Below are 12,767 nucleotides of genomic sequence, written 5' to 3'. Positions count from 1 at the left end.
CTCCGACAGCTCTCAAAGCATTCATATGTTTCACAATTATTGCTATTGGAGATGGAAGATTGGAGATGGGAGATTGGGCAATGCTCCCTTGTGACTATTTATGGGCCAGCCATAGGCTCCCAAAAATTTGTCAAAAGAGTCGATCAAAATGGTTTTCTATGGCTTCACATTACCACATATCCATTAGTCCAATGATAAATGGCTAACGGCCAAGAGCAGCGAGCAGCAAGAGAAACCGGTCGCATTAATTAGCATATGATTTGTCTTACATAATGTCGATTAAGCGAAATGAAATCTTGATTATCGGTGCAGCTACTAAATGAGCATATCAGGGTGCAGAGCATCTTGCTTAGAGGAGAGGTAAAAATCGAGTATTACATAACCTCATTGACACCAACGTGGATGGCATCAAAACAAAACAAAACTAAAATTAACAGCATTCCAGGTTTCCCCTACACAGATCCAAGACCCTACGAGTGTGTATAGCTTTTTTGAGTATTTGTTGAATATTGCTTTATTTTGCCTCGATAATCGCGTTTACAATAAATTAGAATAAGCTAGAATGTGGCGACTGTTGATAATAATGGACGATATGCGGCTGGCGGCAGGGCTGCGCCTACTCAGCTCATTTGAAGCTCTTCGCCGGCACATACTTCCTTGACGGCACGCTGGATGCAAAGGAGGAGGTCTGCTGCACATAGGAATTCTGCTGCAGGATGGGCTGCTGCTGCTGCTGCTGAACGATGGTCTGGATCTGGGGCTGCTGCTGCTGCTGGACAATGCTTGGCGCCTGCACCTGGGACAAGATGTGGCCCAGGTTGAGGGAGCCACCCGAGACGCTGGTGATGGGGGCAACGCCTTCGTCCGAGATATGGGTGGCGCCACCCAAAGCATCGTATTGAGCCTGGATCTCCTGCTGAGCGCGCTGAGCCTCCTCCTGGGTCTTGTACTTGATGAAGTAGACCTCGGGCTTGTGCACCTTAGACTCTGTCTGAGTGACCTGCAGCTGCTGCTGGATCTCGGTGAGGTCTGGCTTCTTCGACAGCACGTAGATGACGGTTTTCTCCTCGTTGCTCGACTGGGCGCGTTTCAGAGCGGCGGCGGTGTATTTCAGGTTCTGAGACGGCGCCTTGATGAACACAATGCGGTAGTTCTTGCGAATGGGCAGGCTGTCGAGCTGGGGCTCGTCCTGGCGGATCTCCTCGGTCTCATCGGGGGCGGAGTGAATGTAAATGTCCTTGGTGACGATAGCGGGACGCTGCACGTACTGTGTCTGCACGATCTGTTGGGGCTGATGCTGGATCTGCTGGATCTGTTGGATCTGTTGGGGCTGATGCTGGATCTGCTGGATCTGCTGGTCTGCTGGGGCTGCTGGTAGACAATCTGCTGCTGCTGCTGCTGCTGTGGCTGTTGCACATTGTGGATCAGGTTCTGCTGGGGCACGGTATTGAACACGGTCTGCTGTGGCAGAGAGTTGATCAATGTCTGCTGAACCTGGGGCTGGGACACAGGAATGGGGGCACTAGTCTGCACGGTTTGGATAGCTGGCTGCTGGGACTGCACGGTGATCTGTCCCAGGGCAGGGCCGGCAGCGGATGAGTATATTCCACTAGGGGACAGGGGCGTCTGCGGACGCAGATTGCCGATGGGAAGCGCAGGGCCCTGTGGCTGGTACTTGTAGCCTTGGGGGGCGGCTGCAGCGAGAGCTGCTATGCACTGCAAACGAGAGGAACGAGCATGAGCAGCTGCGGGGGGTACGGGACACCTCTTCGAGGCAATCACTTACCAATAGAACAGCAAACTGTTTCATTTTCACTTCGAACTGGCTGAACTGCAGAGGTCGACTGATGCCCTGGCTGCCCGACAGCAATGTTTTTATAAGACTCCAACTGGAAAGAGTCGAGGCTTTAGAAATGCCATTTCGTTTCCCAAAAAAGAAACAAACATTTATGCACTGCTATAAAATTATCGAATCTATTGTCGCCCAGGCCAGGCGGCAGCGAATATGTAACCCGCCTCGTTAGCTGTTGGCAAATCACGGATCCATATCCGAAGATGCATCGCAGAGGCGATGTGGGCTGTTATCTAACTCGGGCCCAGTTCCAGCCTCCAGCCGCCAGCCGCCACCTTCCATCTCGGACACCAACATCGTATTTAAATTTGAATAATCGTCTAATATTTTCCATTGTCATCGCTGAATCTAAATAAATGCAAAAAAATTAATAGCTAAAGACTCGCATCGGTTGACAAAACGAGGAAGACCGAAAGAAAGTCATTTTTTATGCATGTCTGTAGACAGGTAGACCAGACCCTATCACGCACACACGAAACGAACGCAGGTGCGCCCAAGTCGTGGGAGACGATCCGGCTTGCTTATACGCTGAGAGGTGGGGAGCAGTCCGGACCAGATAAGCTCCTCCCCCCCTAGCGTAGTCCCCTGCACATAAATTAGTTTATGCTAAATGTATTTAGTGTACAAAATCATCAGCACATTTGCAACCCAAAGCGCAGACAAAACCAATAGACAAACGCAGAAATAACCAAACTTTTGTTTGTGGCCAAAGAAAGCAGCTTTCGGGATATCCCACCTTTTGTTTGCTTTAATTTCAATAAAACTATTCACGGTGAAAAAGATTTCATTCCGTCACACATCCAATTTCTGTTTAACATTATCAGACTTTTGTGGTGAGGATGATGAGGGTGTTGTCTGTACTGTACAAGTACTTGAAATTATTATTCTTAGCTTAGATCAAGAAGCATTAATAAGCGGTTAGATACTATTTTAACGAAGTGCTGGTCTTCAAGAGGTTTTTTTCATTTTATTTGGAAATATAGACATGTTGCCCAATGTTTATTGCCCAACTACATACATGGGCGAACTTAAGTATTAGCACAGAAAAATTTCTGATTTCAGTCTGTTTTATTCTGTACTAAAGGAAATAGCTTTTTGTAAAACTTTAATGACTAATAACGAGGAGGAACGTTTTGAGTCGCTTCTGTGGCCGCGACTCTACTTTTATACCCGTACTAAGATCAGTTTTCATTTTTTTGCTAAATCTTTCATCTACATCTACAATTTAGACTATTCATCTCCTCCGCGAGAGGGAGCACAGAGTCGGCAGAGTGCGTGAGCGAGAAAGAGATTCAGTATCGGCTGCAGCGCTGGAGGAGGTTTCGCTATTAATTATTAATTTCTTCATTCTGGCTATGATAATAATCCATTGTTATCGGCAATCTGGTAGATATGGTTATTTTCTACGATCCTGCGTTTTTCGTTTTATCGTACCTTGAAAATTGTAAATGCCACAGATTTTCGTCCTTAGTGAATTTAAAACATTGAATAAAAAACTTGATTCAGTGTGAAATCTCATGAGTCTGGAAACAACGAGAAGGAACGTGTGAGCCGCTTCTCAGGACGCGACTCTACTTATACCCGTACTCAGTTAGTATATACATTTTTGAGCTTATAATTTTTTTAAAATTTTAGAATCTAAAAAAAATATTGCATTTTTCATTTTTTTTCTACATCTGTTATCTACATCTACAATGTATATTCTACATCTTCTCCGCTAGAGGGAGCTCGCGTACATAACGAGGCGAGTGTGCGAGCAGAAAGAGAATGAGTAGCGTGTTTCTTCCAGGAGTGCGTGGGGGAAGCAGCTGAAAATGAATTTCTTCATTCTGGCTATAATTATAATCCGATCTGATTCACATTCAGAAGTCTGGTAGATATGGTCGTTCTATACTGCGTTTTTAGTTTTATCGTATCTTTAAAATCGTGCCTGCCACAGATTTTCATCCTTTGTGGGGGCGGAAGGGGGCGGGGCGAAATTTTGAAATAAACGTGTAGCAGTGTGATATCACATGAGTCTGGAAACAAAATTGGGTTGCTCTAGGTCTTATAGTCTCCGAGATCTAGGCGCTCATCGGGACGGACGGACGGACAGACGGACATGGCTATATCGACTCTATTGATACTATTGATACTTTATGGGGTCGGTAACGTTTTCTTCTCTTTTTTACCAAAAATCTAATTTACCCCTCAGGCACTTACGAGGGCCGTCCCAGAAATAGCCGACGTAACATAGTAACGTTTGAAATTGCTTACAAAAAATATTAAAAAGAGGAAGTACCGACTATTAAAAGCCTAAGTTTAGAGTTTGGTGCCCTTACCTTGCGCAGTTTTTTTGGGTCGATTTTAAAAGAGAATATTCTAAATTGATTTAGAACATGGACCAAATTGGTCATGGTTTTGTGATTCAATACATTCATTTGAAAGGTCTTAGTCCAACCAAAAATAAGCCGAGCAGGATTTTGTCTAGGGTGGTTCTGCTCCTTCGTTAAGAACAATAAAATATTGGCTAGAAGAGTTTAAGCGATGTCGTTCGAGCTGCGAGATGAACATCGTAATGGGTGAACAAATGAGGTGAGCTCATCAGAAATGGTGGCACAAATTAAAAAAATGTTTTTTGGATGATCGGCGATTGGAAGTTCTTGAGTTAGCTGGATGTGTAGGCATTTCAATCGATCAAAAAAGCATAAATGTGACAACTACGAAGGAGTGTTAGGCTTTGTTTAACCACAATAAGGACGAGTTTTTTCACTGTTTCGCAAACGTGGATCCACCACAAAACACCAGAGACGAAAGCAGTCAAACAGTATGGTTTTTCAGGGTGATTCTAGGCAAAAGAAGGTCAAGGTGGGGTTTTCTTCAGAATTATTGATTACCGTTAGAAAGAGTAAAACAGGCAATGCCGAATTTTATGCCAACTAATTGGATCGATTTAATGAGGATTCGAAAAATAAACGACGGCACTTGGCCAAGAAAAAAAATCTTTCCCACCAGAACAATGCAGGGGTGCAGACATGTCCAGTTTCCATTGCGAAATTCTATAAATTAGGCTACGAATTGCTCCCTCACCCACCCTATTCTATGGATTTAGTCCCTAATGACTGTTTCTTGTTTCCAAACCTTAAGAAATGACTCGGCGGTAAGAGATTTCAGTCCAATGATGAAAGTCATCTCACAAAAATGCATATTTTGGAGACCTCAAAAAATCATAATTTTGGAAAAGGATAAAAAAATGGGAAAATTTCTGGAAAAATCATATGGAGTCAAAAGGATCCTACTTTGAAAGATAAAAAGAAAAAAATCCAAAATTTCTTTATTTTAGTGGTTAGGTCGGCTGTTTCCCTCGTAATTATGATTCTACGTTAATACTTGTCGGATTGATAATGAACTTGGAAATGGTACGGGTACATTTTATTATTTATGTTATGATTATTTTTAGTTAATTCTCCACATCTAGACGCGACTGTGAGATATACGAAATACTCACATTTACTCACACATCTGCTGTCTGCTGGGCAGTTTTCCAGGATATGTTCCGGAGTCTCTTCGCCCTCCAGGCTTACCCTGTTTGCTGAAATTTAGCTTTAGTTAGCTTAGACATTCCACAATTTAGCTCATCAATTTCTTTAATATACAAATAAGAATTTATTTTATTACTAATATACATCTAGAGGATACGTTTCTTATGTCTAAAACCTTCGGTTGGGTGGTGGCAAATACGCGCTAGTCGATGGTGCATTTAGATCGCCAGTGGGCACAGAACCGGAACCTCCCAAGATGCCGCTGACAACACCCTTGGAGGCAAAGTCCAGGACCGGGGACGAGGAGCCCGCATTGTGGTTGCTGGAAGGACCAGGCAGCGAGTCGTACTGAGCCTGAATAGTCCGCTGAGCATTCTCCGCGTCGCTCTGCGTGCGGTACTTGACAAAGTGCACCTCTGGCTTGTTGTTTGCCTGCACCTTGATCTGGTTGAGCTTGTTGGTCAGATCCCCAATGTCAGCCTGCTTGTTGAGCACGTAGATGGCGGTGCGGTCGTCGGAGGCCGAGGTGGCCAGCTGGAGTGCTGCCTGCTCTAGACCCGTGTTCTCCGGCCCCTTGATGAAGAGGACTCGCAGGTTCTTCTTCAGCGAATTGGCAATCTGCTCGTTGGCGTGCGGGTTGTCGTACTCCTGTTCTGGGGCGCTGTATGAGAAGAACTCCTTGTTGAACTCGTTGGCAATGAGTATGGGCTCGGAGAGCTGGGCAGCACCACTGCTGGACACTCCAATAAGTCCTCCGTTGCCGTCCCCGGCATGCGAACTGGGCGTATAGTCGTACTGGCCCCGGACGATGGCCACCAAGCAAAGCATCTGGGGTGGTTGGGTTTTACATTAGAGACCATCATTCAGAGGAAATACTCTAGACTGAGAACTCACCAGAAAAGCGCGCATATTGGACGAGTGTTTGAGGGATGCACACCAGAAGGCTGGGAAGATTGGATGTGTGTGCTGCGTGGCTGTCTAGCTACCTTTGTCTCAAAATTGCACCGCGGGCCGTATTTATACTGCAGCAAGTGTCTCTCTGGCCGCAGATGAAAATGCACATTCCACAACGGTGTGGGGCAGGTGGTTTGGAAATTCAATCGGCCGAATTTCGTTTCATTTTCCGGCATGTTCCAGTTAATTTGACCGTCGATTTTTAATTGGATCAAATACTTTACACATTTGTAGGGCGCAGAATGTGTAAATCTATTCAAATTAGGGAATTAGGCGGCGTATGCTGTGTGATTTAGGCAGGGCAGGGCAGGGCAGTCGGGACGGGACGGGACGGCACCGACTTGTTCAGAAATGCAGGCTTATGCAATCAGAGAGTTGGGTGTGCTAAACTCGTAATAGCTTAAACCCTTGCCTTTCATTTGCATATTGCATCGAAACATTAATGACATATGCATACTCGTATATCCGTACTCTTACATGATTATCTGAGTGCCTATGTTCCCCCTGTGCATGGGTGTTTGCTTATTTATAAAATGTAACCTTTACCTCCTTATGACACATTCGAATAAATGCCATGTTTGAAAAGGAATTTAGTACTTACAACGTTTATCTAAAACTAAGAGACTATCTGCCGGATGGATTGACGGAAATGGCTATATAGACTCCGATTTTTATAGGGTCGGAGATATTACCTTCTGTGCGTTGCAAACTTTGGTCACTTTGGGGCTGTGATAATCTTCAATAAACGAATTAGATTCAATGCGAAGAACTCCGAAGAAATCCGTGAATAAACACAAGTCGATGGGGTTCGTTTGAGTACCAGTCAATAATTATTTATTATGTTTCCAGGAGTATGAGCACTGAGTATAAACATCTACTGTGGTGAGTTCATGACAAATGTAATGGAAGAGATTAACAATGAGTGTAAGATTGAGTACAATGCGAAAGCCATTCAAGTCATCATTTCTGAATTTAAATTTTATTTTAATTTAAATGATATATAGAATGTATATGCTAAATAAATAAATAAATATGCTTTAAATATTTGCCAACAGGGTGTAAATATTGGTGTACAATTTTGTGCAGGAGTGCCAATCCGCTAACACAATCCAAAGACGTACGTAGCCGTAGCCCAGGGTGAAATACCCTATCTAGCGATGTCTAGCGGGAAGTGAGTGTTCGGCTAAGCGCCGGCCATGGCAGCCACAAGACAACTATCTCTTAAGACTGAACTTCATCTAACTCTTTTCTAGCATACGGTAAATAACGTATTTTTTATTATTAAAATTGTTGGCTTGCCTCTGCCTACTCTCTCAGTTATCCTGTCTCGACTTTCGTCAACTGAGGAGGCTCGTCTGAATGGCAGTTTGTCTTCAATTCTATCGTCGACATTATCAGTTGGTTCTTTCGTTGTCGCGAGCTGGCTCAGTGATCTGAGTGCCACGCATTTTTTACTAACTAAAAGTAATTGTTATCACATAAACACGGTCTAGTTCCAAGTTCGCCTGTTTAATTAATTACCCCATCGCCTCCCACGGGAAATAAACACATATGTACATATACATATATATACGTTTAAATAACCCAAATCTTGTGCCATTATTTATAAAGCTCTATGCTTTATAAAGCTTTATGAAGCACAGTAGCTCAACAGTGAGAGTTCAACATATTTCGACGATGAGAAACAATAATTATTTCAACTAGTCAAGGATTAAAGTACTTTATAAAAACCAAAAATGAATTCAAACAATTGACTTGGAGCCTTGTCATGATACCAAACAGGGAAGGCAACACATAGCATACTTTTATCGACCAATTTTGTGTAGAAATTATGTGAAATTTCCATTTGGAGCCTTGCCCCCTGAATAAGAAATCATATACATAATAAACACCTTGCCACTATTCACTGTGGCACATTACGGTTGCATGCATGCGATGTGAGAAACACCACAAAGAATTCGTTTCAAATAACTTTAATTTTGGCAATATGGGCATGCAATAATTTTAAGTTTTTGCATCTGCTATCTTCGGCACGGCAAAACGCTATGTACCGTTGCTTTTCCTACCATTGTAACGCTTGTAGCAGCATCTAGAGTGTTAGCGGGTGGCGCTCTCTGTCGGCCAGGGGAAGGTCAGGTGGCGCCCTCTAGGGCTCAGATTGGATGATCGGGTCAAGGAATTTTCGGAGGAAAAGAGAGTAACAGGGGCAAATGTCAGGCCTTTCACTCAGTGGCCCTTTTAACCTTTTCGAGACCATGAGGTTGGCGCTTAAACGGAAGCGTCTAGCTCGGTCTTTCGCTTTTGGTCCCCCAGTCAGTGCAGTTGTGCGGAGTGGAAAAACTCCCTTAATTTTATAATACGCGTATACGCACAAGTAAAGTGCGCCGTGACGGTGAAAAAGTCCAGAAGGAAAAGATTTATTTGGCGAAGAGGCGTTGAATTGGTGAGCATGGATAGTCAAAGTTTGAGGGCGGCAACGCCTAATTCCATCGCTTCGTGCAGATCTTGGCGCTCGTTAGCTGTCGCTGGGCACAGGCGACGCCGCAAAGAGGTGCCCTCAGTTGGACACTGGATTGGAGGATCGCTCCCGTGTCCAGGAGAAGATCAGCAGAGGAGTCCCGCTCCATCACCCATATAGGCGGCAGTTGACACGCGCAGAGCTCGGACGAGCCCATTTTTTTGTCTCCCTTGTGCCTCCCTATACGCCAAATACCAGCAGCGCTCGCAAGTAGCAGCGTAGGGGGAAAGGGAAAGAGGGAAGATTAGCCGAAGTTCTAGCAGGCAGAGCTAGTGCTCAGCGGATGGCTAGTTAGTGCCCGTGAACCTTGCAGGAGACAGCTGCGTCGGCGACCCTGCGCTATTGGGAGCGAGGGAATCCGCAAAGGAATCGCGAGAGACCCCCGTGTGGATCCGGACGGCGGGTGGCCAGAGGCATACCAGATGCCCAAGAGAATTTCATTTTTTTTTGTGATTAATTTTGTTTTGTGTGATTTTTGTAACGTTTAGTTCAAAAGAAAAAAAATAGTTTTAAGCTTTAACGTTTTGGTTGGTGTCCCAGCAAGATTAGAGTGTTTTGGCAGTAAGCGATGAGAGCGAGAGGTCAGGGAGTGCGCGCTTAGAATATTTTCCTTCCATCTCGATATTTTTTCTCTCCCCTCTCTCCGTTAAGCAATACGTCGGTGAGAGCGCTTTCGTCGATGGATTCCTGACAAGGGTGAGTGCTGTTATGGCCACATAAGGCTGCGTTTTTTTAACAACAGACCAAAACCAGCAGAAATATATTTATTCGCGGACATAATTAATCATGCGCTAGCCCATCCTCTGCCATCAAAGTTTACGCGTAACACTTTTTGCAAGCCAATGGTCGCAGATCGGGAAAATTGTCCTAACAACGATCAGCGGTTTGATCATTTATTCGTATTTATTCATATTTATTCATCCTTTGTTCTTATTTATTTATATGCGTTCATTTTATTATTTATTTCTCGTGCATATCGTAGTTTAAGTATGTTAGTAAGTTCATTTTTATAGAATTCAGAATATATTTTGTAATGTTTTAATGTTTTTTTTTTTTGCCTTAACTAGCACCCTCCCCATGTAGGCGTCCCTAGGCAAAAGGGGCCTTTCCATTTTCAATGAAGGCGGCTTGGAATGGCCAAGGTAGGGCGGGCGAGACAGTCTCATTAACACCAGAGACGGAGTCGAAACTCTTCGCAGCACAGACCCTAGCTTTTTCTTGTATTCAGGGATAGGTAGTATCTCCCGGTTAAGTTTTCGTCGTAGCACGCTACTTCATTTTTGGTAGGATGAGTATAGGCCACCAGCATGAGGGGGGCAAGATCATCACCCCAATAGCCGACGAGCAGAAGCCGGAAACCTTAAGCGTGCGCTTCCCCTCGCTGACCAACAACTAGCCTGGCATAATTTGTATATTTGTGTTCATGAAACGTTACATTTATGAATTATGAAGATAAATCATCATAATTAAAAATTGGCGCCCAACGTGGGGCCACACCTGTTCAGGTGTGACACCATATATACTATTACATCCCTTTTCCATTTTCAAAATTTTCCAATTCAGCAAAGGCAGCAGAGCCCAATATAGATCGTTGGATCTTGTGGAGCAGCTACCCAAACATTTGGGGAGCTGTGGCTGTCATTGTTGAATATTATCTTCTTTAATCAGCACCTAGTAAAGTGCCCATCAGACGATTCGGAAAACGGAAGAAGAAGTTTCGATTTCTCATCCGGCCACGTCTGAAGTGCATTACGAAAGTGCAATAATCTCAATTATACCCTACTTTTCTTAGGCAAGCTTCATAAGCATGGTCTTTCGGGCGCATAGGACGACAGAGGTAATCTCGTTTATAAACGAAACCCTGGCCACGTTTGAAAGTTGATGCAAGAGGCTTAGCCATTGCTTCTGATGAGTTGTCGTCGAGTTGGACATACTAGGGTTGATCTTGACCAAAGAAATTCCCCAGGCCACGAGTGATATCAGAAGAAGCATTCCCGTTTTGTTTGGTGTAGAGTGCAGAGCCGAGACGTTTGGACTACAGCGGTGTAGATAAAGCAGCAGCTGGCCACGGCTCGCGCTTGCGTTTGTTGTTGGTTTATGTTTGCAGCGACAAGTGCACGGCGGCTGCGCGCACACATTCTTTCTATTTCCTTTTGTGCTTGCGGGTCTTTGTCTCCAATAGCATAGGTTCTGTTTTGCATGGGGATTAGCTATGCGTATAGGCAAATATTTTTATGACTCTATTTTGTCTTGTCTCATTCTTTACGTTTTATTCTTGTGGTTTTTGCTCGATATATGTTCGTGTACTCGGTTCAAAGCGTTGTTAATGCTGGGATTTTGTGAGTACTACTCGGCTCTCTCGCTGTGCGAACAGCTGTAGTTGTTGCGGCGGTCATTGACCCTCTGCCGGCAACGCACAAAGTGGAGCCAAATAAATCCGAAAAACAACAGTTTTGTTCAATTTTTTTTAAAACATATACATTCTGAGGTTTCCCAGCATTTTTATCGTTTAGTTATTTATTCAGCTTATTCAAATTATCGTTACACTTATCTGTTTACTTCATTTGCACTTATTTATTAGTTATTTATTTATTTATTTTATTTATTTATTTATTTTATTTATTACTTTGCGTTCACTTTTGGTTTAAGATTTTGGTTAATACGTGTCTTCTACTTGTATTACGTAATTTGTTCTGAGTTTTTAGCTTTTGTGTTTCTGGCGTCAAGTCCTTCATAGTCTTGGGAAGAAATAGAATTCTGTTTTGTTTGCGATGGGAAAACCAGAGGATGACCCGGCATCGGGTTCGGCGCCTCATTGTCAGCTGTGTGGGAAGATCTTGGCAGCTGCTCCTACGTTAAAAACGAAGTGCGGTCACGAGTTCCACAAAAACTGCATAGAGGCATATGTCAAGACCCACACCACCTGTCCCACATGTAAGGCGGTATGTGTCGAAAAGGGTACTCCTCATAATACGAGGGCACAAGCCAAGCAAATTGAGACAGCAGCTATGACTTCCGAAATAGTAAGTGGCATGGTGACACAGGCTATTAGCACCATGCAAGATGAGGTGGTAGCCCAGCTAACGGATAGAATGGCACAAATTATACAGTCCAGCATGGCAGATCATTTCCAGGCGGGGAGGCAGCAGCTCTTCTCAGGGTAATAGATGTGGAGAGTCGACTGATCCAGCCCCACAAGACAGAAGGGAAGAAAGTCAGAATTCAGGTCGGCGGGGACTGAACAGTCAGTTTTCCTCGCAGTATCCTCACTATGAGCGTCCAAGTAGTGCAGTTTCCGATTTAAGTCAACGACCCGACAAAGTTGGCCATATCCTCAACAGTTGGAAGCTGCGGTTTAATGGGACACAAGAAGGTTTAAGCGTGGATAATTTTCTGTACAGAGTAGAAGCTTTGACACATCAGACTCTGGAAGGGAATTTTTCGGTGCTGTGTAGCAACGCCAGTCTGCTTTTTGATGGAAAAGCTAGAGACTTTTATTGGCGGTTCCATAAGTCTGCCACTACAATGAGGTGGGATCTCTTATGCCAAGCATTAAGGAAGCAATTCAGGGATTCGCGAACGGATCTAGATATTAGGGAAGCAATTAGGGATAGGAAACAAAAAGAGAAAGAAAATTTCGACTCCTTCCATGACGCCCTAATACAGTTAATGGACGATTTGGAAACTCCCATGTCCGAAAAAGCCATAGTTGAGACGTTACGTCGAAATTTGCGACCCGAGATCAGGCATGAGCTTCTCAATGTACAAATAGATTCGGTGGACCGTTTGAGAGAGGTCTGTCGTCGAAGAGAGGGTTTTCTCGATGACGTGAAGCGGAGTCATGGTTACCAGAAGTCGATTCCTTTCCGGAAACAGGTCGCAGAATTGATAGAGGAAGTCCAGTTGGAGGATGCCTCTGAAT

The 12,767-nt window shown here is 44.1% G+C and overlaps 2 protein-coding genes across 2 annotated transcripts; both read right to left on the bottom strand.

Moving 5' to 3' along the window:
* Positions 1-625: 625 nt before the first annotated feature.
* LOC111068836 (bromodomain-containing protein DDB_G0280777) lies at positions 626-1,810 on the bottom strand. Its single transcript, XM_022358577.2, has 3 exons — positions 1,787-1,810; positions 1,417-1,716; positions 626-1,342 (listed from the first exon to the last, which is right to left on the bottom strand). Exons 1-3 carry the CDS (start codon positions 1,808-1,810, stop codon positions 626-628), a joined length of 1,041 nt encoding a protein of 346 aa, XP_022214269.2.
* Positions 1,811-5,534: 3,724 nt separating this feature from the next.
* On the bottom strand, positions 5,535-6,348 carry LOC111068921. Its single transcript, XM_022358714.1, has 2 exons — positions 6,268-6,348; positions 5,535-6,201 (listed from the first exon to the last, which is right to left on the bottom strand). Exons 1-2 carry the CDS (start codon positions 6,280-6,282, stop codon positions 5,542-5,544), a joined length of 675 nt encoding a protein of 224 aa, XP_022214406.1. The 5' UTR covers positions 6,283-6,348; the 3' UTR covers positions 5,535-5,541.
* Between the last annotated feature and the right edge of the window lie 6,419 nt (positions 6,349-12,767).

This window comes from Drosophila obscura, unplaced genomic scaffold (genome assembly GCF_018151105.1).
Source record: "Drosophila obscura isolate BZ-5 IFL unplaced genomic scaffold, ASM1815110v1 contig_109, whole genome shotgun sequence".
NCBI lineage: Eukaryota > Metazoa > Arthropoda > Insecta > Diptera > Drosophilidae > Drosophila > Drosophila obscura.
Note: the sequence above shows the minus strand (reverse complement) of the source record. Positions and strands in the feature narration are given on the sequence as shown.

Excerpts from the sequence above, each read along its gene's own strand:
- LOC111068836 (XM_022358577.2), bottom strand. The coding sequence starts at position 1,810 with ATGAAACAGTTTGCTGTTCTATTG. Across the intron at positions 1,717-1,786 it reads AACAGTTTGCTGTTCTATTG|TGCATAGCAGCTCTCGCTGC; the intron begins GTAAGTGATTGC and ends TCTCGTTTGCAG. Across the intron at positions 1,343-1,416 it reads AGCAGAACCTGATCCACAAT|ATCCAGCATCAGCCCCAACA; the intron begins GTGCAACAGCCA and ends CAGATCCAGCAG.